This window comes from Dendrobium catenatum, unplaced genomic scaffold (genome assembly GCF_001605985.2).
Source record: "Dendrobium catenatum unplaced genomic scaffold, ASM160598v2 fragScaff_scaffold_361, whole genome shotgun sequence".
NCBI classification, from domain to species: Eukaryota; Viridiplantae; Streptophyta; class Magnoliopsida; order Asparagales; family Orchidaceae; genus Dendrobium; species Dendrobium catenatum.
This window is the reverse complement of record NW_021318823.1, coordinates 321,815-349,792: the sequence shown is the minus strand read 5'-3', so window position 1 is coordinate 349,792 and position 27,978 is coordinate 321,815. Positions and strand designations below refer to the sequence as shown.

General features: G+C 36.0%; 1 protein-coding gene across 1 annotated transcript; it reads right to left on the bottom strand.

The window, feature by feature from the left end:
* Nucleotides 1–177: 177 nt before the first annotated feature.
* On the bottom strand, nucleotides 178–26,855 carry LOC110110688 (serine incorporator 1). The gene is made up of 6 exons (XM_020842286.2): nucleotides 26,519–26,855; nucleotides 12,656–12,895; nucleotides 2,709–2,820; nucleotides 2,442–2,616; nucleotides 830–1,070; nucleotides 178–710 (listed from the first exon to the last, which is right to left on the bottom strand). The coding sequence occupies exons 1-6, from the start codon at nucleotides 26,700–26,702 to the stop codon at nucleotides 427–429; spliced, it is 1,236 nt and encodes a 411-aa protein (XP_020697945.1). The 5' UTR covers nucleotides 26,703–26,855; the 3' UTR covers nucleotides 178–426.
* Nucleotides 26,856–27,978: the final 1,123 nt, after the last annotated feature.

Sequence of the window (27,978 nt, the reverse complement as noted above, 5' to 3'; positions counted from 1 at the left end):
GCAAATCAAGCATTTCCCTTACTAAATAACTACTCATTACAATTATAAATATACTTTACAAATGGTGAGAATAGACATTATATATATATATATATATATATATAACACTGTTTTCTTTCAAGTGTCGTAAGCATGTATTGCAATTCACTTCAATTTATTTGCCTTGCAAATGCACAGTCCAATAAAACTATAATTTGGATAATTATAAACACTGAATGATTTGAACATCTACTCAAACATATACTGTTATAGACAAATAGTGAAGTAGCATGAACTTCAACAAATATTTACAAGCTGTCTTTCTAAGCACTTCCATGTCTTGCGCTTTATCCCTTACACGCTAGTTATAATAAGACTAAAACAAAGAAAGCAATACCATTATGTACTCAGAGCAATTCGAGCCAAACCATGTAGAGAGAGGAGATCTCAATAGAATTCACGATCAGAGAAGATAAGAGGGGCCACAAGAGTCCACACATATAGAGCAGCTGTTGCCCACTGTGTGCAGATACGAATCCAAACTGAAGTCCATCCGACGTTAATCTGCTCTGAGGTGCCAGATGTTGAGCTACTCCAGCCAGTAAGAAGCATGGCAGAATACATGCTGGCCAGTGCAAATATAAGATAGAAGAAGAAATAAGAGTACGTAACAGGCTTTGTATCATTCTTCCCTGACTCAATTTCTCCTTCAATCAATGGCTTTGACGAACCTGCAGCACATTCCATAGATTTTGATCATAATAAGGGGGATGAATTGTGCAAGGTTGATGAGGAAAATGAAGAGAAAAATATCTAGAAATTCTTGAACTGATAAAATAATGTTTAGTACTGGATTTTGGAGAGGACGGCGGTGAGAGAAATGTTGTTGAAGAACCAGCCCTGACAGCAGAGTAAACTACTGAAAGGACAGTTGTTAGCATTCCTAAAACCAGGGTAGCTGTGGAAACAGGTTTTGAGTGGTTGTTGAGACCATTGCACTCATAGTCTCTGGGCTCGCTTGAGAGAGCGCTATAGCACAGATATGCACAGTACACGGAGATAACAGAAGCAGGTAAGAGGCTGCCATTCACCTGTTTCAGAGAAAAGTCAACTAAAATATTTGAATATACAAGATGTCCAAATTAAAAAATGAAAAAAACACAAGCACATCAAAAAAAAAAAATCATCATCATTAACCTTATCCCAACTATTTGGAGTCGGCAAAAAAAATAAAGTTATCAATAAAACCAAGAGAAAACAAGGGTTAACAGCATAACGACAATTGATATACTTCATTTCCATCACAATTTGAGGATCCTGGAGCTAATACTAATGGGAAGTATACAAAAAAGAAAACAATAGAAAAATGAAATTTTAATGTAGCAAAGCATCCCAGTAGTTAATAGATATCATGAACAATTTGATAAACTATAAAAGTTATTTAAATATGTAGAAAAGATGTTCTACCAATACATAAGAGCTAATAATCTAATGGGAAGTTCTGTACGCTTGTCTAAGGTAAAATAGTAGTTTATTTCCTAAACTTTCTAGAAAAACAAACCCTTGATAGGGTACATTTCCTTTTAAAAGTAATGGTTTACTTCAATGGACAAACTTTTTGAGTCCTAGGATCCATCAATCGCCTCTCATATTAAATCTTTTTTATTTGTGTTATATGCCAAATTGTGTTTCTTAATAATCCCTAGCATAGAAATGTTCAAAAGCATAGTTTTAACTTCTTCAAATATATTATAGTAGCTTGGCTGTGAAAATGAGTTTACAATCAAACAATGCCACGGAACAGACAATTTAATAGCTTATCAAGAAAAACAAAAAAGACAGATTTGCTACTGATTTTATCAATGTCAAACTTTATACTGAGTCAGATAATTTTTTTGCTAATTTACCATGGTATCGAAAATTACAACAGAGAAGAACAAATTATGACAAGACTATGTTTAATGGTTTATGTGCACTGCTTAAACAAGGAGACAAATCATTATCTATCCATTCAGTACCTATCAGTAACTCAACTAACAAGTAGCATTATGGGGACTCCAGCAGTAACTTCAGAAGTTATAGCTGTAACTACATCAATATGATTAAAATATTGAAAACAAGAATCGTACATATTTCAATCCAATAGATGTGTTAAACTTTGAACATTAGCAAAAAATATTAAAACCTGCTATGAACTTAATGTAGATCGCACATAGTAATGGTGTCATAGTGGCAAGGTATCTATAGCAGTCCTGTTCGTTCCTCTTTTCATAAGATCACAACCATTCTCACACGAAGGTTGTTATTTGTAAAATACGGTTAGTTCGGGATAAACAGAACTTTTTTAAACATTTAATGTAATCTTATCGTTCAAAGAAATATTTCCATGATTTTAAAAGCCCGTTGGAAAAACCACATGAATCTCACAAGCAATTTCGTTAAAATCAAACATTACTACCCACCTTGGGATGCAGTGCAATAACAACAAAAGCAAAAGCAAGAATCATGGTCATAACGATGAAGAAAACATTAAGGCCGCAATCATGGCCAGATGGGTTGAACCAGATAAAAAGCACCGCTGAGAATGAGTACGTAGCAATATAGCACAATCCAGATATTGAAAGTAAAGCAATGTACCTGCAACACAAAGGAAATGCAAAAAAAAATTGAGTGAAAGGCCGCAAAAAAAAAAAAGGATAGAGAAACCAATATTAATCAAATTTACAAACCATTTTTGCTCATCTTTCTCAACCCACGAGTCATTCCATGCGTAAGTGAAATCCAGAAGCAGGACCACTTGAACCAGTAAAAAAAATCCAGAGCCAAATTTTGACAATGTCTCTGCAGCGTATAAGATAGATGAAATACAAGATTATGTGAACATGTGAATAATTAAGATTAACAAAATAAGTTCTGGCAATGTGAATGCATGAAACGTAGTTATGACAAGGTGGTAATCCAACAGAAGATTAATAACAGGAATCCAGATGACAAAATACAGAAAACATTAAAAGAAAAACTGCCTTGCTTAGTGCAGGTGATGAGATACTATCACAAGCTCACAACATAAAATAAATCGAGTCTCTCTCTTAATATATTACTGATCAATACACTAAACAGCATAATAGCTTTAACGGGCAAAAAATTCTAACAAACATCAACAATCATGGCTGCTAAATTGACAAAGGACAAGTAGTGTTGAAGATGTTGATAGAAAACACTTAAAGATCTCAAGTAAAACCTAACAATCTGGACAAAAACAACGAGAAATATCCACCAACTCCAAGGAGAAAAACCAGAAAACAGCAGTTCTATTACGATTATCAAAAATCACGAAAAGAAAATACCAATATACAGTTATCCTCAATTCGAGAGCAGGATCTCTCTCCCAATCCCTAGACGCCGCTAGAGCCCAGGTCGCCAAACTCTAAGAACCCAAAACAGCCACAATAATAGCATAACCCTAAACCTCATATTTCTCTCCTACTTAGCATACAAAATTCCCCCTTACCCTAGCCGCCGCCCCCTCTCACCTTCCTAATTAAATTTCCAAGTGGGCCTCACCCAGGGCTTTGGCACAACTTCAAGAGGGTCGGCTGGACCGGTCCAGCAGGGACCGGTCTAACAATACCCCCCTTCCAAAGAATCACCTTGTCCTCAAAATGAAAGAAGGGAAATTGATGCTTCACCCACTCATAAGGCTCCCATGTGGCATCGTAGTCCGATATGCTCTTCCATTTGATCAGAACTTCCTTGATTCCCTCATCTCCCTGACGAACACCCATCAACTCCAACAATTCTAATACAACATCCAAGTTCTCTGTCAACGTCACTGGTAACTCAGAACTCGCTGTGTGATCCCCAATTGCCCTGCTCAGTTGTGATACATGGAAAACAGGATGTATGGTTGCTATCGGTGGTAGTTTCAACTGATATGTCACCACTCCAATTCTCTCTAATACCTTAAATGGCCCAAAATATCTTGAGGTAAGCTTCTCATTCCTCATGTTAGCAACGGTCTTCTGCCTATAAGGCCAGAGCTTTAAGAAAACCATCTCCCCTACCTCAAATTGGTGTCCTTCCTATGACCACTTGTCGGTCTCTTCATAATATATTGAGCCCTCAATAGATGCCTCTTCAATTCTTCCAACACCTGGTCCCTCTCCTCCAAATACACCTCTACTGACGAAACTGTGGTGCTTTTATATCCAAAGTGCACCAAGTGAGGTGAATCCCTCCAGTACAACACTTTGAATGGGGTCATCTGAGGAGTATAATGATATGAAGTGTTGCATCAGTACTTTGCCCATACTAACCACTTAGCCCACAGCCTGGGTCTCTGCCACAAAGCATCATAGGTATGTCTCCAAGGTCCTATTGACCACCTCTATCTGCCCATCTGTCTGCGTGTGATAGGAAGTGCTCCTCTTCGGTATTTTCCCATGTAGTCTGAATAACTCCCTCCAGAAATGGCTGAGGAACACCTTATCTATATCAAATACTATAGACTCTGGTATCCCGTGCAGTTTAACCACCTCCCTGATGAAAGCTGATGCCACTGTTACTATTGTGTATGGGTGTCGTAGGGGAATGAAATGGGCATACTTGCTCAATCTATCTACTACCAAAAAAATCAATATGAACCCTTCTGATCGAGGTAATCCATCTATGAAATCTATGAAAACCTCTTCCCACACATGACCTGGTAGAGCTAAAGGCTATAGTAGTTCTCCTAAAGACATTGTCATGTATTTGTTCCTCTGACAGATCGCACATCCTACCATCTCCTCCACATCCTTGTGTATCCCTTCCAAAACAACTTTGAGGCGAGTCTGATGTATGTCTTTTACACTCCTGAATGACTCCCAATAATGCTCCCATGGAACTTCTGGAGCAGGTGTGGAATATGGACTGATGTCCTAGGCATCACAAATCTCCCCTAGTGCAGAAGCCTCTCACCTTCTAAAGAATACCCTATATGGCTACTCCCTTCCTTCAATAAATCAACACTAATCCTTCCCAACTCCTCATCCACTCTCCTCCTTAACGGCCTCCCAGGCATAAGTGGTATCGACATTGTTATCGTCTGTAACTCTCCCATACATCTAGACAAGGGGTTTGCTTCCTTGTTCACCATCACTGACATATATTGGATTTCAAAATCATATCCCAACAATCTTGACAGCCATCTCTGGTGCTCCTTTGTCACCATCCTCTACTCCAACAAGTAGTTCAGACTCCACTGATCCGTCCTAACAATAAAATGCCTACCTAATAAGTAGGGTCGCCACTTCAGGATGGCTAACACAATGGCCATCAATTCTCTCTCATAGACTGATTTCATCGTGGCCTAGCTGTCAAAACCTGGCTGAAGTAGGTGATGGGTCAATGGCTCTGCATGAGTACTGCTCCCAATACATACCCTGAGGCATCTATCTCCACTATGAAGAGCTGAGTGAAATATGGTTGGGTCAAGACCGACATAGTGGTCATGGTATGCTTCAAGCTTTCAAAAGCTGATGTGGCCACCTCTCCGCATAAGAAACCATCCTTTTTTAATTGTTATGTTAGTGGTCATGCGATGGTGTTGTACCCCTTCACGAATCTCCCGTAATAGCCCATGATTCCTAAGAATCCCCTCAACTCCATGAGATTCTTAGGTATTGGCCATCTCAACATAGCTTTAATTTTGGTATGATCTACTTCCACCCCTTCTTTAGAGAGTACATGCCCCAAGTGCTCCACACTAGCCTGGGCAAAACAATATTTTTTAGATTGGCCCTTAGCTGGTGCTCCTGTAACACCTCTAAAACCCTCCTCAAGTGCTCCCAATGCTCATCCTCTGACCTGTTGTAAGCCATAATATCATCAAAAAAACACCAACACAAATCGCCTGAGATAGGGTCGGAAGACCTTGTTCATGAGGGACTGAAAGTAATGGGCATTAGTGATGCCAGAAGGCATGAGTTCTGAAAATAGTCTTTGGTACATCCTCCTTTTTCATCCTGATCTAATGGTACCCTGACTTCTGATCTATCTTGGAGAAAATAACTACCCCACTAACTCATTTAGTAGCTCATCTATCACTGGGATGGGAAACTTGTTTGGCATAGTTTCCTTATTCACTGCTCTGTAGTCCACACAAAACCTCCAACTCCCATATTTTTTCTTGATCAGTAACACTGGGCTGGAAAAAGGACTCATACTGGGCCTAATAATCCCAGCCTCCAGCATCTCTCTGATCAACTTCTCCATTTCATCCTTCTGAAATTGAGGATAGCGGTAGGGTCTGACACTGATGGGTGACACACCTTCCCTCAAGGTGATAGCATGTTCCTACTCCGTTGGTGGTGGCAATCCCTGAGGTGGCTAGAAAACCTCATTGAATTACTGAATCAATGGTTGCACTAAAAAAGAGAAGTCCTCACCCTCCTCGAGTCTGATCCTCTCCAACCTGTGTAGCTCCACCATATAACTTTCTCCCACCTCCTATATGCTCCTCGCTATGATTTTAAGTGATACAATGGCTTTGGAGAGCCATGCATCTCCTTTGATCACTACCCTTTTCGCTTCCACCACTAGCTCCATCGTCAATGTCCCCCAATTAACCTTGGTGTCCCCCAATACCTGCAGCCACTTCATCCCCAGGATGACATCAATGCTCACTAAGTCCAACGAGAGAAAATCCTCCCTCACTTGGATCCCATGTATGGTCAAAACCACTCCCCTACAGATCCTTTGGCATGTTTCTACTTTCCTTATGACCATCATCACTCCATAACACCATATATCCACTAATGTCACCCCCAATTAGTCCATGAACAGGTTGGATATGAAATTGTGTGTAGCCTCACTATCAATCAGCACCACCACCTCCATATCTGCTATTTCCCCATTCACCTTCATGGTATGATTCAAGTGAATACTACCAATGAGTTCAAGGAGACCTCTGCCACATCCAAATGCAGCTTGTCCTCCACCTCTCTCTACCTCACTCTCATCTCAATCCTCAGTTTCCTTATCATTACAGACGATGACACTTTAAAAATATGGTCCATACACATGTGCCCTAGAGTAAACTTCTCATCACATTTGAAGTACAATCTCTTTACCCTCTTCTTCTGCATGTCCCTCTCAGCCAGTCTTTTAAAGTTCCCTCCACTTCCTCCTCCTATTGGCTTCTCCCCGGTAGTCTCACAAAGATTGCCCGCTGCAGGCCGCTTGGGTGCTAACAGGGTAGTAGTCATCTTGTAAGAGTCACCTGAATTGCCGCTTCTGGCTCTCATCTCCTGGTACTTCTGATCCTCCAATAATTGTACAGCTGCATAACTTCTCCTAAGTCACGAGGCCTCATGAACCTCACTGCTATCCGGATCTCTGATTTGAGCCCCTTCATAAACTTCCCCTCAAGAACAATATCTAATAGTCAATCCAATCGACTTGCCAAGTACTCAAATCTCTCGTAATAGTCCACCAATGAACATTCCTGCACTAGTGCAAAGAACTGCTCATAGAAGTTCATAGAAGTCCCTTCCCCAGTCGGTTAGGAAAAGTTTCAATAAGCATTCCTTGAACTCCCTCCAACTCCGTATGGGCCTCCTCATATCTCTCCACTAGTATCAAGACAACGCCTTCCTTTCATAAGCCAGTTGCCATCAATTTTTCTTCCTCCATCAACCCATGGATAATGAAATACATTTTCACCTTATAGATCCACCTATGTGCATCCTCCCATAAAAAAATGGACATCTTCATCCTCCACACCTTCGAATCATATCCTTGATTCCTTCATAATTTCCCCTTTCCCAAGTGTTTGGTCCTCCTCAAGTGTCTCAATCCTCCCTTCCCCACTCATACCCATACCCCTCTTCACTTTCTCCTCTCCACCCTTCAAAATCAGCACCCCTCCTACCATAATCCCCTTCTTTTCTTTACCAACCAGCACCCCTTGGTTCATGCCCCATAAAAACATCTCTCTCCACCTCCCACCTTTCTCTTCAATGATCTCCACATCGTTTTCCCTCCTACGGATTTCAGAATTCATATTTCTCCCTACCGGACCCCTTGCCTCTCACCGTTTGATTTTGATTCTCTAACGTCTTCTTCACCATCTCGTAGAGAACTGAAACTTGGCCTTGGCTGATATTTTATCCTCCACTGTTGCTTTCATTTGGCTCATCTCCCCTTCAAGGAGTTCTTCCAGCGCATCTACTTTCTTGGCAGTCATCAATACCCGAATTTTTGTAGACTCAAAAATCAAGATCTTGACCCCAAAAAATAGCAAACACCCCCACTTCTAGCAAAAAATAGCCGCTGATTTTCACAAAAATAGCCCACAAATAGAGTACCAAAATCTTCTCTGATACCAATTTGATAGGAAATACTTGAAGACCTCAAGTAAAACCTAACAATTTGGGCAAAAGTAGCGAGAAATATCCACCAACTCCAAGGGGAAAAACTTGAAAACAGTAGTTTTATTGCGATAATCAAAAATCACGGAAAGAAAATATTAAGATACAGTTGATCCTCAATTCAAGAGGTACCAATCCCTAGATGCCGCTAGAGCCCAAGTCACCAAACTCTGAGAACCCAAAACAACCAAATAATTGCATAACCTAAACCTCCTATGTCTCTCCTACTTAAAGCATACAAAATTACTCCTAACCCTAGTACCCCCCCCCCCCCCCCCCCCCCCCCCCCCTTCTCTTCCCTTTTTCCTAATTCAATTCCTTGGTGGGCCCCACCTAGCGCTTCGGTAGCAACTTCAAGAGTGAGGACCAAGGAGCGGTTGGACCGGTCCAACAGAGACCGGTCTAACAAATGTTAACTAGGCTATTACATGTATAATAAGTAACTGAATAATTTAATTGAGTTAGTTTTGACAATTTTTATGTTGAAAGCATGTAAAAAGTGTGTTGATTCCTATTTTTTTGAATAAAGGTGATGAACAAGATTGTGTGAATTATAGAAGAATTAAGTTAATGTGTCATACTTTAAAACTATGGGAGAGAGTTATAGAGCATAGGCTGCGGCATGACACTAATGTTTCTCAAAATCAATTTGGATTCCTACCAGGTAGGTCTAATATGGAAGTTATACATTTATTGAGAGGTTTGATGGAGAAGCATAGAGAGAATAAGGAGGATCTACATATGTTTTTTATTGATTTAGAGAAGCATATGATAAAGTTCCAAGAGAAGTGCTATGGAGAGTTCTATACAATAAAGGGGTTAATAAAGCTTATATTCAAGTCAAATATGTATGCATGAGCTATTACTTGTGTTCATACAAAACGTGGTTTGACCATGTATTTTCCTATTTCAGTTGGATTGCATCAAAGATCAGCCTTAAGCCCATATCATTTTGTTATAGTCATGGATGTTCTCACTAGACATTTATAAGAGTTTGTATCTTGTTGCATGCTTTTTGTTGATGATATTCTTCTTGTTGATGAGACTAGAGAGGGAGTTGAAGGTAAACTTGAATTATGGAGGTCAACCTTAGAGTCTAAAGGCTTTCGTTTGAGTAGATCTAAAATTGAATATATTGAGTGTAATTTTAGTAATAATATATTTAGTGGGGGGATTGTGACTTTGGGCGATCAAATCATTAATAAGAGCACACGTTATAGATATCTTGGGATTATTGTTCATAGTGATGGTGAAATAGATTGTGAAATTATTAGTAGAATACAAGTTGGATACTTTAAGTGGAGGAATGCATCGGTCTTGTTATGTGATAGAAAAGTCATTCTCAAACTTAAGGGAAAATTCTATAAGATGGTAGTGAGACCTGCAATGCTTTATGGTGCAGAATGTTGGCCAAGAGAAACATAATATTAAGTTAAGTGTTGCAGAGATGAGGATGCTTAGGTGGATGAGTGGCTTTACTCTTAAAGACGGGATACAAAATGAGCATTTATTAGAAAAGGTTGGAGTAGCTCAAGTGGAATATAAGATTAGAGAGAGTCACCTTAGATGGTTTGGTCACATAAAACAACGGCCTTCCGATGACCCAATTAGAAAAGTAGATGTATTAGATTTGACTTATGTTAAAAAAAGGTAGAGGTAGACCTAAAAAGTAGATGTATTAGATTTGGTCACATACTAGGTAATTAACTTTACTCTTCATGTAATCGACCCAACATAGTGGGATAAAAGCTAGTTGTTGTTGTTGTAAAAGCCTGAAAAATGTACTCCTAAAAGTTTACATCTTCCCAAAAGAAAAATAAATAACTACACATGGAGAAAAATGATTTTTCAATTATTTCAAAGAATCTTCAAAGTATACAGCAATGAGATTAAAAATGGAAAGTATACAAAAACTATAAAGATAATGGCCACATGCTTATAAAAACTTTTGCATTTCAATGGAGAATACGCAAAACCTAAAAGCACTTGAATGGTTGAAATAACCAGAAGCTCAGCATGCTATCAAGGGTTGAACAGCTTAGAGAAAAAAAAAATCTCAAGCTGTCATCCAGCGAAAGAATGAGCTTTTCGTAAGTTATAAGAGTTGGAACTGTGTAAGTTGGTTGCATAGACAATTTGCACATGAAATTTAAACTGCAAAATAATAAAACTCTAATAATAATAATAATAATAATAATAATAACAACAACAACAACAACGATAAAAAGATTAGTTGCTGTTGCATGTCCTATTTACTTTTTCACTTATCCTTGCTTCAATTTTAATGCTCTCCATGTTCTCTTCGTTACATCTTGCTGCTGCCTTAAGCATATTATGAGGAATTTGATTCTTCTTCATGGTGCGTGTATGCTATGCCAGCGATCTTGGATTTGATGCCTTCCTACACCAAAGAGGAATAATGATTTGGCTGCTGAACTCCAATCATGGTTTGAGGTGAATGAGGGAATTAGGTAGCATGGCTATCAAGCCATCGCCCAACAGTGCTCTCCCATCTTGGTGGCATCTGGTAGTAAATCAACTAGAAAATGAAATCTAATAGGTGCTTGCAATCTTTGAGTCCACAGTTTTTCTTACACCCAGTCACAATCTATGCTACTATATAAGTGTGGCGTGTGATTCTTCCCATAAATAATACAAGCCTTTGTTTCTTGAATTAAAATTAATCTCTACCATCTGATTTTGCGCCTCTTCACATTTTGCTTCTCTATTAAGCCTCTTCACGACATTGCCATGTTTTCTTCAGCTTCGCATGAAGAAGAGCTTTGAAAATGTCACCAAAGAAGCCTTTTTGCTTTCTTCTAGATGAAGGTCATGTCGGGTCGATAGTTACGATGAGAGGATAGTTACGATGAGAGCTCAGTACGAAGGTAATGATCTTTTCTCCTACGCACTTCGATTATTCTCCATGCATTTTATCGCTTCAATTTTGTGCGCTTTGCGTATAGAAGAGATATGAAAAAGTCGCTAGAGAAACTTCTTTGCCTTCTTCTACAATGTTTCTATTGGAACTAGCCACAACGGAATTAAAGATTATGTAGTGAGAGTTTCAATCATATCATATTTATTTTTCCCAGCAGAATCCCATAAAGAAGATTGTTATCTCAATATAGTTTAGATATATTGGGTAATACATGTAGAAAGTCTTCATTTATTTTGAATGGTGTTTATTCAGTGGTCTGGTGTCGTTTGAATCAATTGCCTGATTATTTTATCTGCTAGGATTGTATGCTGCTAAGAATAATCAAACTCAGTTTATAATTGTGAAGGTTACCATTCATGTTTGTTAGCTAGCATTATTGTTATTCTGCAGATGTTTAGTCTACATTGAAGCATTGACAACATTCAAAACTTTATGTTTTTTTTCTTCCTCAATGACTTGGGGAAATGTTTTGCCAACATAAACACAAGTTTAATTTATGGGGAAAACATCAATGGCACAAAAGTTGTTATTAAGTTAATTTGACCGAACTAATAATTGAGTTAGAAACATAAGAAAATGATTTTCATAATTTAATCCAAGTTCAAAGTAATAAAAATTGATCTTGTTCATTGCGGTTTGAGAGGTGATTATGATCGATCTAATGTTAGAGGTCATTTTACGGCCAACCGTATCAATATTTCTCTTTCTTTCATCTTGCTTTTTATTTCATTTGATGCTATAAAGGAAACAATAAAACAACAACCTTGAAGTAGAAAGTTATGATTTGGGAGTTATATTATATGATGCATTTGAGTTTAATTGTATTTTCTTACTAATATTTAGTGACTTTAGTCAAAGTTGCTTGGTATTTTGGTAGTTTTTCGTACAATTTACTTAGTTTATCTTTGCTTCAAATCTAGCTTTATGTTTCGAAGCATTTCATTCTATCTAATGCTATTATGTGCTACTTTATTAGTGTAAAAATAATAATTCTTGAGAACCTAATATATGAAATATTTTAATATAAATTTCAAATTTATTGGCTGCAGCCTGTTGGGTATATAGGTGCTGCTAGATGTATTTTTTTCTTTAATATGGTTGTATTTTTGCATGTCCAACTAATTCAATAATCATAACTTACTCCAAAACAAAGTCTACTTTTATCAATGCTAATGGAAAGGCATGTTCTTTTCTAATAATCTATGAATGAAAAAAAATCAAGACAATTAAATAACTTGCTGAATCACAAAAAACAAATCTCAATCAGAAAGAACAGACAAATCAATTATAGAACGAACAATGCATTCAATGCCAAATAAGTTACCATAAATTGTAATGAACACATTTGGGAGGAAGAACATAAGAACAACTAGCACCGCCCATACAACAATCTTCAAAATCCATCCACCATGGTGCCATGAAACTCGTTTGTCATTCTGATCCTTGACCCCTATCATCATCAAGGCAAGCACGATAAAAAACAAGAAATTTCCCAAACTGACACGAAGAACTGCATTGGTCTGAAACCATTCTTTTGGTGGAGTGCGGGTGAAAGTATTTATCCCTGCAATAGCAACAACAATTTTAACACTTGAAAAAAAAAGACATATAGGGTAATAGAAGATCAAAAGAAATGCTATTCTGTATGCCATAGGCAAATGAAGTATATAATAATCAAATATAATAAGATATCTTTAAGTTGGTAAATTTCTGCAGAGGTAAAGATCAACTACTGGCTTTGAACAATAAACAAAAAGTAAGAGCGATAAATAAAGCCTTAAAACTAGCACAAGATTTGCTGTAACAGGAAATTCTTAGCATAAAGATGGACAAAGCATGGTAAAAAAGTCTGCTTTTTGGAACATAACCCTGACTACAGACAACTAGCCATCTCATAAAACTTCTATGCACTAATTGCATGCTCTCAAAATATGAGTCCTTTGATTTTTAATGCAAGAACAAGCTCCTATTGGCTAGTCTAAAACAAGTAATAATCAACTAAAAAGAATACGTCCCTCAAAGATTTGAGCACAGAGTAAAAGTTCAAAATAGTCCCCAGACTATTGATAAATGTCTAATTTAGTTCCAGAGTTTCTCAATGCCCCATTTTAGTCCCTCAACTATTAGAAATTGAGTCAATTTAGTCATAGAGCCTAAGATAAGAGTTATAGTGATGCGGACATCGGCACGAAGATTTGGCGCATCTATCACAGGAGGCGTTGTAAATTGACGGCTATAATTTAAATTGTCATTTATGAGTTATTTTCTGAACTTTAGCTCTTATTTTATGCTATTTCTTGTTTTACCACCCTTAGGTTAGTTTATGTGAGTGTTATGGCCCAAGGGGCAATTTTGTAATTTTGAGTTTTTCTTATGTTATGGCCTATATATAGGGCCTTAAGCTATTGTAATGAGGATGAAGAATTGATATTAAAAATTTGTGTTCAACAATTGTGCTCTTGTGAGAGGACGATAGTGAGAATACTATGCATAGGAATCGGAGTCTTCACCAGCCGCAGGATGGGTTCGGGCTCGTGACTTGAAGTCCCTTGGAGAAGGGCAAAGCATCACCCATCAGTCTTCGGAAGAGTCCAAGGCTCGCGGCTTTTATCCTTTATCTTTCGTTTTTATCTCTTCTTTGTTTTGTTTCGCTCCTTCTTATTGTTCCTAGCCATCGTCGTCATCCTCTACCTACGTCCACCATCGTCGTCTCTTTTTCCACCTTAAGCCGCCAGCCACCTCACCATAAGAGTCTCCCAACCGCCGGCCATGGCTCCCTAGCCACCGGCTTCACCCATCCCTCTTCCTTCTTGAGTTTCCTAATTTGGGGTGAATGACATGTGGACTTAATTTGAAATTCAAATTATCTAAATTTGAAAGTCAAATTTTTTTTTCCTAATTTAAGTTCGTCTATTTCAGGAAAGTACTTAATTTCAATCAATTTGAATTTGAAATTCAAATTGGATTTATTTCATTACTTTCCTAACTCCTAAAATCAAGTTTAGAAGCTCTCAATCACAACATTCAATGCTCCCCTTATTCATGCAAGCCGCTGACCCCTTTATGAGCCAATTAGGAGTTATTTCCTAATTGCTTCATAACCTCTCTTTGAGAAAGTTTCCATTTTAAATTCTATTTGAATTTCAAATTCAAAAAGGATTTAATTATTCTTTCCTTAATTCCCTAACATTAATCAAATCCCAAGCCGTTAATTTCCTTCCCAAAACTGAGAGCATATTCAGGAATTAAATCCATATTTTCCCTCAATATCCCGCCGGCTACACTACTGGAATTTCCTAAGGCCTCTTTAGGTTCCTTTGTTTTTCTTTAGGAAGAGCTTGGAATTCAATCTGCTCTAGCCGAATTCTCCCTGGGCTATTTCCTTTTTTTTTCTAATTCATTTCACGGATTCAAGGAATTGAATTTCCCTCAGCCTCCCTTGGATCCTGCCGCATTAGTTCTCCCCTCTCCGTCCTTTCCTCTGCTTATTACCTGCTGAATTTTTTCTCATATTTTGTGGGGAAAATGCTGGAATTCCTATCAGATTTTGTGAGAAAAATCTGAAATATTTCAGATTGGCCGTAAGGAATTGTTTCAGATTTTTGGGATGATTTGCTCTTCAAGACCATTAGAAAAATCTCGTTTCACGTTCTACATCAGTTTGGTATCAGAGCATGGACTCGGATCGACTTGGAATAACTCTAGACTAGGTGGTAGGTTAAATAAGCGTCATTAGTCAACATCTCAAGGAGAATCAAGCGGACTTAGCCGACTTCCACCGTCAAACAATCGAACAATTCGATAACCTAGTGCGAGGTAGGACTGACTCACCGCTTTACACGCCTTCAAGATCTCCTTCATCAAAGGATAGAAAACGGGTACTAAGAAACAGAGAAATAGTGGATAGAGTTGACAAATGGATGGAGGCGAATGAAGCCTTCAATTTCCCACTCACTGTGCAAATCAAAGAGAAATCTAAGGTGATCAAGGAAGAACATGAAGAAGATGATGAATTGGTTGAGTCAATTACAACTCCTACAGAAGCAAAGGTTTCTTCTGACCCCATTAAAACTCCTACAACGGAGAAGGTTGATGAAGCTCTAGAAATGATATCCATAGAACTTAATATTGCTCCTATCGCTTGTGAAGCCATCTATGAGAGTGAACAAGTTCCTGCAAGCGAAAAGAAGTGCGACAGTTTGGAAGGTGAGCCCTTGACTACAGTTAAAGAAATTGGCGAGCTAAAGTGCAACAAGCAAGCTGACCTTGTGGACAACCGGGGTTGTTTGAAAATCTTTGAAAAAAGGTCATTGGGTTTATTGTTTCCAAATAACAATCCAGAGTTGTACATGAGCAGTTGTGATGCTTACTCGACGGAGTCGAGTATTCTCCCACCTGGGGAGAATGATGCGGACATCGGCACGAAGATTTGGAGCATCTATCATAGGAGGCGTCGTAAATCGATGGCTATAATTTAAATTGTCATTTATGAGTTATTTTCTGAATTTTAGCTCTTATTTTATGTTATTTCATGTTTTACCCCTAGGTTAGTTTATGCGAGTGCTATGACCCAAGGGGTAATTTTGTAATTTTGAGTTTTTCTTATGTTGTGGCCTATATATAGGGCCTTAAGCTATTGTAATGAGGATGAAGAATTGATATTAAAAATTTGTGTTCAATAATTGTGCTCTTGTGAGAGGACGATAGTAAAATTTCTATGGAGAGGAATCGGAGTCTTCACCAGCCGCAGGATGGGTCCGGGCTCGTGACTTGAAGTCCCTTGGAGAAGGGCAAAACATCACCCGTCAGTCTTCGGAAGAGTCCAAGGCTCGCGGTTTTTATCCTCTTCTTTGTTTTGTTTCGTTCCTTCTTATTGTTCCTAGCTGTCGTCGTCATCCTCTACCTACGTCCACCATCGTCGTCTCCTTTTCCACCTTAAGCCGCCGACCACATCACCATAAGAGTCTCCCAACCGCCGGCCATGGCTCCCTAGCCGCTGGCTTCACCCATCCCTCTTCCTTCTTGAGTTTCCTAATTTGGGGTGAATGACATTTGGACTTAATTTGAAATTCAAATTTTATTTCCTAATTTAAGTTTGTCTATTTCAGGAAAGTACTTAATTTAAATCAATTTGAATTTGAAATTCAAATTGGATTTATTTCATTACTTTCCTAACTCCTAAAATCAAGTTTAGAAGCCCTCAATCACAACATTCAATGCTCCCCTTATTCATGCAAGCCGCCGGCCCCTTTATGAGCCAATTAGGAGTTATTTCCTAATTGCTTCATAACCTCTCTTTGAAAAGTTTCCATTTTATGAAATTCAAATAGGATTTAATTATTCTTTCCTTAATTCTCTAGCATTAATCAAATCCCAAGCCGTTAATTTCCTTCCCAAAACTGAGAGCATATTCAGGAATTAAATCCCTATTTTCCCTCTATATACCGCCGGCTACACTATTGGAATTTCCTAAGGCCTCTTCAAGTTCCTTTGTTTTTCTTTAGGAAGAGCTTGGAATTCAACCTGCTCTAGCCGAATTCTCCCTGGGCTATTTCTTTTTTTTTTCTAATTCATTTCACGGATTCAAGGAATTGAATTTCCCTCAGCCTCCCTTGGATCCCGCCGCATCAGTTCTCCCCTCTCCCTCCTTTCCTCTGCTTATTACCCGCTGAATTTCTTCTCAGATTTTGTGGGGAAAATGCTGGAATTCCTATCAGATTTTGTGAGAAAAATCTGAAATATTTCAGATTGCCAGTAAGGAATTGTTTCAGATTTTTTGGACGATTTGCTCTTCAAGACCATTAGAAAAATCCTGTTTCCCATTCTACATCATAAAGTTAACTCATAAGTTAAATATGAAGCATATTTTAGGCATGACAAGTGAATATGAGATTATATTGTTTACATTACTATATTTTATCATTTAATAAATTATAGCACATAGTTTATCTAATACATAATAAGGGTGAATAAAAAGTGAAAAAAATTATTTTTTAAAGCAAAACCTAACATTGTTCTTCTTTACCATATTTTCATAATTTTATGAATTATGTAGTAGATTAAAAATTATTAAAATAAATTTCATTTTACATTAAAATATGTTAGGTTTTGTTTTTAAAAAATATAATTTTTTTCACTATTTATTCACCCTTATTATGTATTAGATTACCGGTATAATATAATTTATTAAATGATAAAATAGAGCAATATAATCTCATATTCCCTTGTAATACCTAAAATATCATTAATATTTAACTTTAACTTTGGAGTTAACTTTAACTCTGGAGTTAACTTTAACTCTTATTTAAGGCTCTGGGATTGAATTGACACAATTTCTAATAGTCAATGGGCTAAAATGGGGCAATGCGAAACCCTGGGATTAAATTTGACATTTATCAATAGTCGGGCAACTATTTTGAGCTTTTGCTCTTTGAGCATAATTGCTTAAGAAAAGGCATGAGGCTTGTTCATTACAAGCTAACCATATAAGCTTTTACTCAATAGGATTATAAATACACCCACTGCTTGTTCATTACGAGCTAACCATAGGCTTTTATTCAATAGGATACAAACACTCCCATTCGTGAACTTGCACTGAACTATAGATAAGATGATGGCCGTAAACTTCTGATCATAAGATGATAACCATTTGCACAAAAGAAATTTTTGCTAACTTGAAGAGGAAACTCAGACACAGGAGGTAAACGATAACCAGATGAAGATGCATACACTTCTACATGCTCAATCAAAATTGTAGAATCTTGAAGAACAAAATAAAATTCAGACTAAAGAACTGATACTCCTCTCAGCCTCTAATCTATCATATTATGATCCAAGACAAAGGAAGAGCTAAAATTTAAGTAATTGATTATTTACTTCCTAGATATATTTTTGAAATCGTAAAAAGTAACTTTTATATGTTTGTCAAATACTTGCCTCCCTGCTTTTCTGCCCTCAATTTTGCTCACAACTACTCTTTGATTTGGAGGAATTGGGATCCCAGAAGTCTTATTGCTAATTGGTGGAGAAATAAATATGGCTCTATACGGAAGGTTTCTAACTCCAACGGGTTCCATCCTTTGAATAATATCAATGCTATGGCCCGTAAGATTAAACCCTGCATATCCCATAAAATTCATGATGAGGGCGCTTGGTCTCTCTTCTGGGACACTTCGTTGGATGGGAAAAGCCTTTTCAAGATGTTTGGTGCATCAGTTTTGAGTTATGGTCTTGACTTCAATGCTCTACTATCTGTTTTTATTTATAATGGTGCTTGGTGTAGTCCTATGATCTTTGAGGAAGTGTTTGAAAAAATAAAAATAAAAATATTCATGTTTATAGTGAAATTAAAGGTGATATTACTCTCTTCTAGACCCAATATTAAAGATTTACTATTCAAACTTGGACAAAGTATTCTAGGAGAAACTAATTTGGCATAAATGGTACTCCCTTCTTTCTATGCTTGGTTGGTCATGGTTGGCAGGTTGAAAACACAAGGCTTTAAACATTCAAAACAAGGCTGATATGCAATGCCCTCTCTATTTGGAGCAAAATGAGAGCAATAGCCATTTGTTTTTTGAGTATGATTATGCAAGACTACCTAAGCCGGTTGGCCCCACTAGGTGGGCGGCAAGCAAGAAGATCAAAGAGGAGTAAGTACTTATCATAGAAGACCAAGATTGGGAGTGAATTAAGAATATTTAATTAGATAAAGAGGGCTAATTTGATTGGGATGGAATTAAAAAGGTTCTAAATATGATTATTGTGTTAAGAAAGATTTAATTAGGGAGGTTTTAATTAGAAAGGTTTCCTAAATCATATTTAATTGTTTAGGAAAATTTCCTAAATTATGTTTAATTGTTTAGGAAGATTTTCTAAATCATGATTAATTGTTTATGAAGGTTCTATTTATGATTTTGTGTTCTAGAGCTATTTAAGGGGGGGTTGTCTAGGGTTTAGAGGATGTGATTGCTATTTTTTGTGTTTTGCTATAGTTGTTTTCTTTGAGTGCTTCCTAACGGCATCTAGGTTAATTGGGAGAGCCGATCTACCTCCCTAATCATAGATCACCTATATCTTGTCTTTTCCATTGTGTGTGTATAATCCAATAAAAAGTGTGCTTGAGTGTTCTTCATCATTTACTTGTTACCAATTTCTATTTTGTTGAAATTGAATATTCAACCAAAGATTTCTTCAAGTTCTACATTTACTTCGTATCAGACTACTCTTCTATTGTCTTGAGTAGAGTTCATCCAGCTGCTGTATCCTTTCTTTTGCGGTCTTATCTTATGTGAATTCTTGAGCATTTTTACGAACTGCGCAATAACGTCCTCACATGTAGAAATCTTTTTCTCCTTTCTATATGTTGCATTTACAACATTTGGAGAGAAAGAAATGAACAAAATTTGGTTGCAAAGTTAATTGATTTATCACACTTTCTTGTATAATCAAAGAGTCCATTAAAAACAAAACACTTCATTGGGGCCTAACATAATTTGGTTGTGGATTTCACTCGATGGACTGTGATGAATGAATTTTGTCCATCCGGTTTTGTTAACAGCCTGTGGATGCCTACTTGAAAATTGGACCTATTGTGTGCTCTATATATCTATTGGGTTTTGGATATATTTTGCCCACTTTAAGTCCAGGCTTTTAAGTATTTTAAACACATCATATACTTTTCTTACTATTATTTGCTTCGGTTTTCAACTGCTATTTTAATTTTGAGCATTGCTATTTTTAGTGCAACTTAATGGTTTATTTCAAGTTTGTTTTGAGTTCTATTTTTTAACCATTGTAATTATGCTTTATAGTAAATGAATGGGCTCGACCCTCAACTTACCCAAGAAAAAAACTTTTTAAATTGGTTTGGCCGTTGAGTTGCAAAAGAAAACTAAGTTACTTTAACATACAATTCATGTTCTTATCAAAAAGTAAATAAAGTCAATTGATTGCATTTACTTTGTATATTTTACTCTAAAATCATTTATTTAGTAGAGAGCAAAATAGATGCATTATGTTGGATGTGAGCAAGACAACAATAGGATCAGATAAAATAGGTTTTACTAGTTGCTAGCATAGCATTAGTTAAATTTATTATTGAAGGGAACTTTAAAAAAGGACCAAAAAAGATCAAAGCTCCATTGACTAATAATGGACTACACGCCAAAAAGTCTTTTTTGTTTGTGTTGAACATGTGTTGGTGAAGCAAACACCTCTGACACGCCCTAACACATGCTCGATTATCTAACACATGAAAAATCAAGTATAATATAATTTATTTAATAAAATTAGAGTTGGATATCACCAAGATATGCCCTGATATGACTGCAACAGATAATGATATAATAAACTATATTATTCCTTCATTGGGGGGGGGGGGGCAAGCTTTACAAACTGTATTATCTCTCAATGATGATAATAATGGTGCTATTGAAGAGCATTGATATCATCATAGTGTGAAGGGTGTTTGATCCAATTACTAATACACCAATGAGTTCATATGTTTTTTGGTTAATTTTAATATTATATACTCTCTTTCTTTTTGGGTTTTGGCATTATGATGGATAGTCCAGTGTTGATGTTGACAAAATCAAGTCTACTAACTAATGTTAATGTTGGCATATTATTGACAATTAAGCAAACTGGAATAAAAAATTGAAATTTAATTGTAATTTACCAATGCTAGTTTTTTTTCATTTATTCTTAAAGTTTGTACTTTATACATATAGCCTAGTTAATATTAGTGTTGTGTCTCATGTTGATATTCATGCTTCACAAGGGTCTATCCAAGAACACAGTTGGACAGTAGGATCATTGCATTTCATTGCTCTAATAATTTAGGAACCAACATTTTCATCAACAATATAATATGATGAACTATCAACCCGTTGAAATAATATTGTTTGGCAAGCTATGTAAACCCCATATCAATATAAAAAAACCTTCGATAGAATTTATATACCATACACTTGCAATACACGAATAATTTCCTCCATGCATTAGCTGCAAATATATATTGATACCACCTTGCAGCACAATTATCAAAAAGAAAAGATAAGTAAAGTACTCTTTCTTTCTCTTTATTGGCTAATCTAAAGATCAGATCTAAAAGATGATCAATCAGATCAGCTATAATCAGGATTTGGGCATCAATTCATGAAAATATCAAAGAGATCATGGTCATTGAAATTTTAATGATCTAATATCTTGATGGAACATATCGATAATGCTGGATTTTAGATCACATCGTTTAGTTGAAGATCCAATCATCATGAAAATAGACCTTTAGTCAAAGGCTAAGTGATCAAGATCAGGAGATAGAAAATATAAACCAACATATGAAGATTCAAAGATTGGCAAATTATAATGAACTTTGAATTTTAAGCTTATTTTATATAACTTCATATTTTTCTTATTTTATGAAGGATAAAGTCACTTCATTTATGGAGTAAATTGAGAAAAAACTATATGGATAATTTGAATTAATAATCTGGTATTATTATCTGCAAATAAATTTGATTCCTGCAATATAAATTAATCAATTCCAACCCAAGTTTGTTTTCTCGCTCCAACTCTCTCCCACCACTAGCCCTAGGTCAAGTGGTAAGGTTGGGTGGTGGATTTTGGATGATTTAGGCAATGGAGGTTGGAAGTATAAGCTTTTGGTTATTTCTACTTTAGTGGTTGAATTTGACTTTATCTCTCAAATGGTGGCTTGTTGATGGTGAAATATTGGATTTATTCATTAAATTGAAGGGATGATGGCTGCTTTATTTCTTATTACCTAATTAAATGGGGGGTTGACTGCTTTATTTCTTGTTATTTAATAGAGCCATAGAGGTGGTGATGTGACCTATGGATTTAACTGATGTTGAAGATAATGTTTACAAACATTGGCATTGGCAGTTTGGCAAAAGAACGTGTTGATGATCTGTAAATTTAAAATTAAACTAAACTTTAATTGGGATCTATCCTTTGTCAATATTATTCATTAGCCTAAATTATGAGGAGACTATAAATAGTTGATATGAGACATTCAAATAAAAGATTTTGACATGAAGATATTTTTTTCATTTTAGTTTTAATCTTATGAGTGCTAGTTCGATGTGTGATTTCTTTGAGTGCAATATAAATGAAATTAGCTAATTTTGGAATAAGTGTTTTCCTCATTCCAACATGAGGCTAAGTTTTTTTTTACTTGGGAATTTTCATATCTTGTTCTAAATCACTACATAGCGAGTTATTGACTTACTCAAATCTCTTGATTTAGACAAAAAAAGCGCACATTGGAAATCTAATTTGTAAAAATTAATCCGATTTGCTCATAAATTTTATTTGTTTCCAATTTTAAATTGGAATACTCGAACAATTTTTATCATTCCAATATTAATTGGTCTTAAATTATAGTTGTGTTTGTTTTCATTTTAAAAAGTGAGTTAAATTAATTGGTTAATAGTGATATGTGAATCCTTAATTTTTTCTTTGCATGAGAGCATACTATGCATCATATTAGGTAAATTAGAAAATCATCTATCATTACAATTTGGACATCATATAAAGGAAATATGCAAGGGAATGTGTTAATTAAAATTTCAATTACCCCAATCTATTAATGAGGATTGCCAATAATGTCAATTTTTTAATCACTCTATTAACAATGAAAATCTAATCATAAGAAATGTGCGGGTATTGTAAAGACGCAATCGGAGGCCTGATGATTAAGAAAGGGAGGCTAAAAATCTAAGCAATTGGAAAGCTATTGAGAAAAGAGTATAATTAGGTTAAATTTTGAATTTTAAACTAGTTTTGAATAAGATTATAATTTGAACTTCCTTATTTTATAGAGACACTTGGAAGAAAAGATTCCCTAATTGATCTAGTTAGTTTAGAAAAGATAAATATCATTTAAGTTAATTACCTATTATAGAAACTTATAAATAAGCTTAATTCCTACATTAGAAATCAAAAAATTCTCTCCTTTTTTTTCTCTGACTGTCAGCCCTAGGAGTTACTGTTTGCTTGTTGCACCCTCTTTCTAGCCATCCACACTAAGAATACTTCAGCGGTTGTATATAGTAAATCAGAAAAGGAAAACATCAAAGGAGTTGTTTGGCACATGGAGAAGTTCATATTTGTTGTCTACAGCAAAACAGGGAGCAATTCTCTTATTTACAATAAGAAAGAGACAACAACAACAACATCAAGCCTTTGTCCCACTACGTGGGGACGATTACTTGAATCCATTTTCTCCATTGTGTCCTTTTAAAAGTATTGATTTTTTTTCCTAGCTCCAATGGGATAAAGGCTTGATGTTGTTGTTGTTGTTGTTGATGTTGTCATGCTCTTAAAAGTCAAATAAAATGTCGTCTACAATAAATAGGAGACAAACAAGATATATCTAATTTAATCCCTAAAACATGAGCTAGGAAAAAAAACCAATACTCCTTGATATCTCTTCTAGATTCTAAATTGTGTAAATGGGTCATAGCATTAAGAGAATAGGATTAGACCATTGGCTAATAGTATGACATCAATATCAAGATTCATCAAATATTGAATTTCTTATTTACAACATCAATCTCAACAACACTTTCTGACACATGAAAGTCCTTCTGAGATTGTCCCACATCTAAATTTAAGCTTTATACCTTTAGCAATGGTATATGTACATATGCATTGCCACTCAAATAAAAATTTGGTTTCCTCCAAAAGTATGCAATATTTTTGAAATGTTGATTTAACTTGACTATAAGAAAATCTTCTTTATATAATTAAATACGAATCCAAAAGCACCTAATAATAATGATCGACTCTATACTAAAAAATGTGATAAGGACAAAAATAATCCCCCAACTCTTTATGAAGAACTAAAATAATCTCCGACTATTTAAAAATTAAATTTTAGTCCCTTTACTTTTTAAATAGGGACCTAAATGATCCCACCATCTAAAGTAATAAGTGTTTGACCTAATGGTGTTAAAAATAGGAGTATTTTGGAAATTAATTTTTTTCTTATAAGTTATTTTGTAAAAATAAATTTCAAATAACTATTTTCTCAAACTCGCCAGTTTGTTCATCACTGTTGGGAGACGAGTTGTTGGGTGCAAAGCACAAAGTGTAAAAATGCGGGTAAGGATATAACACTTGGTTTAGGTGAAGAACACAAAAAAATTAAAAAAATTTAAATTTTAAATTTTAAAAATTAAAAAAAATTTAAAAAGTTTAGGTGAAGAACTAGAATTAAAACTTCATTTTTTCAAAATTACTGCTTCGCCATGGGAACTTAAGCAATGCTAATACTATTGTCCATTGAAACAAGCCAAACATCAATTGGGAGGTTAACAATTCAATCCAACACAATTCCAATTAAAGTATCAGATTTCACTATATTTGCAATCATATGAGCGAAACACTTTTTCCATCCCCTAAATTAGATAAAAGATTTGTATCCATCATTCAATATCAAAAAGACTCAAGGTCAATGGATGCCCAGGACATAAACTGAAAGATATGCACATGTTTGATTTTTCTGTGTTCCTATTTCTGCTTCACTGTCTGATTGAATGCTCAAGCAAAAATATGGAATCATACAATGTTACCAATTTAGAAAAGATAGATAAACATGAAATTTAAGCCTCGTGAGAAGATGAACTTGAGGAATAAGATCTGACTATTCCCCAAGAGAATATTAAATTGTTTTTGCACATATTTACCCAGTGATGATTAAAGTTTGATGTGAGAAAATATTTCATATCACCAGTTCCTGTAAGTATTATGAACCACCCACCTATAGCAGAAAGTAAAATGCAAATTTCCCTTCCCTTGAAACATGAAGTTAAAATTCATGAAAGACCTTAATAAAAAAGTTATTAAGAAAACCTTGAGAAGCAGAAAACACTCTAGAGGAGTGGATTTTTATAAAACCACCTGACATATCTGTAAAAACCATCCACTATTTCAGCATATTATTTATGCATATACAGGCATAAAAAGTATATAGTGATTTTTAGCAATACTAATGTGGCAGGGACCAACGTTTCCATTTTGCCCATTTTGCTGTTTGGAAGGAGAAAATGTACTGATGGTAAACAAATAGTTTTCATTTGTGACTAAAAACAAGTGCAACGCAAACAAATGGTAACCTAGCAAACTCTGAGTCCATGAAAATCACTTTAATACAATCGCATACTTGTCTAGCCAGATAGTAGGCAGGTTTTCTGTTTTGACATAATGTGAAGCAGAAGGCACTAAACCAAACTACAAAATCAAGAAGGCAACAAAGTTTCAATTTCAACAGTAACAACAACGCTCAAATACTCCTATAATTCATTATGCATGCCACAAGTAGGATTTTTTTTTTTTTTTTGCCACGAGTAGGATAATGATAGTATAGTATAACCAGATTAGGGACTACTATCGCTGAATCATCAAGAATATATATAGGCAGGTAGATTGTATCAGAGTTGCAGGCATTATTAGGACAAAGAACAGATAAGTGACGTCCTAAGTCTAAAAATTCATTAAGAATAAACAGACTATGAAACAAAGAGCCAATCCAGTCAATCAAGGTACTCAAAATTCAAAATGCTAACACTCGTCCATAGAAAGATCATAAACACGGGCAGAGCATGCAGTCCAAGCATCCATTTTGCTTCCCCACGACTGTTACGCTAGTAAAATTAAATAATTAATTGCACTACTTATGATCTGGCTAAAATAGTGCGTGATGGTTTGCAAAATGCACCTGAACAAAAACTCCAATAGGGTAAGCATAATCAACAGGATGAAGTATCAGATTGGGATCCTTAGCTTGCTGTAGGTTCACATTTGATCGTGTTAAAAGAAACCTTGTCGGGATTAGGAGGGGCTATAATCAAGATTAAGGCCAAAGGAACTTTAACTAAAAATCATACAAGAATTGATTAAACAGGCAAATCCGTGAACAGAACCCAAAGATAGACGAGATGGAAGATTTGTTCGACCCCCAAACTGCAAAAACAAACTAACATAGGAGAGGGTAGGAGAAGATAAATCAAGTAAAATCACCCAGACATCAAATCAAAGAACTTCAGGCTCAGCTAAAGGAACTAAAATAGACATGGAAAACTCATTCAATTCCCGAACGACCAAGTGGACATGAAGTTGTGGGTATGAGAAGAGATAGAGAAAGACAAGAAAGGCTCACATGGAATTTTCTCGAGCAGAGGGGCAGCCACCTCTCGAAGGATCCAGGAGAGTACGAGGGAGAGAGCGAATAGACCGCAGTAGGCGAGCCTAGCCGAACGGCGAGAGATCCCTGCCGCGGCCGAAGTGCAAAGGCCGCAGGTGCAGCTCGCGCAGCACGAAGCAAGACAAGAAGCCGCCCACATCTCCGATCACCGCTTTCCTTTGTATTTATCCCTACTATCACCACTTTCCCCGTCGGCAATGCTTTATCGACATGGAGGATGCTAGGTAAAAAGGGAAACGCTTTTGAACACGAAAGAAGTCCCTCGGGCCTACCAGAAATTATTCTGCGCTTAGTCCGGACTCCAACATCGGACTCCAATGAATATGATTTCTTATTTTGTCCTTTTTTTTTAAGATACAATCAAATTGCATTAACCACTAAAAAAATATATATATAAACTACAAGCTATTAACATTTGATTCCTCTTTTAACAAATTAATAAAATAAGGTGAAACTTTATTTATACTAATACCTTCCCAAAGAAAAAAAAAACATAGTTGGCACATAAATCTATTAAATTATTATAATTCATATCTATACAATTGAAAATCGCATATTTGAAATCCATGACAAAAATAAGATCTTCTATTCCCTGACCACCTCTCCTAATTGTATCTTGATAAAACTTAATGATGTTAGCATTATCCCCTTCAATGATTAGACCCTTATAATTGAACATCCAATCTTTTATAACATCCTTGAGAGTGAATGGCTAAAAGTTCCAATCAAGAAACATCCCAATGTACACATGCATGTCCAAACACTAGAAGAAATCTACCTTTGTAGTCTCTGAAAAACCACCAATTCCAGCTTTATACGACAGTAATAACGATGCATCAACATTAACTTTGATCCAATCGGGTGGAGGAGCGTGCCAATGATTATCCAACAGCCTAATTGGCTGATTAACACCCTAGTGGCCCAAGTTAAAACTATCCTTAGATGCAGAAACTGCAGCATAGCTCACGGTATTAGCAGCAATCACCATTGAGCTTTCCTCTTTGCCTTCGTGAATCAGCTTGTTCTTATCCTTGAATGAAAAATAAACAGCATTGCAATACAACTTAACTAACAAAATATTCTATAAAGCCATCCACTTACAACAATCTTCAAAAGATTCAAAGGATGGAATACCAAAGCCCCATCTATTTAAATGTTTAAATACTTCCTTCAGCTTCTTACATTTGGTTGCAACATGTTCAATGTCTTCAATCTCATTACAGCTTCTTAAACAACAATTTCTCCCTAGCAATCTTCTATATGGTAAGAATTGATATGTAGGAATAGCATTGTTGAAAATCCTCCACCAGTGGAATAAGCTTAGCCTTTTCAATCCATTCCCATATTTGATAACCAGAATTATCATGAATCGATGCTTCAAATGCCAATGCAGAAATAGACTTTCCATATTTTTG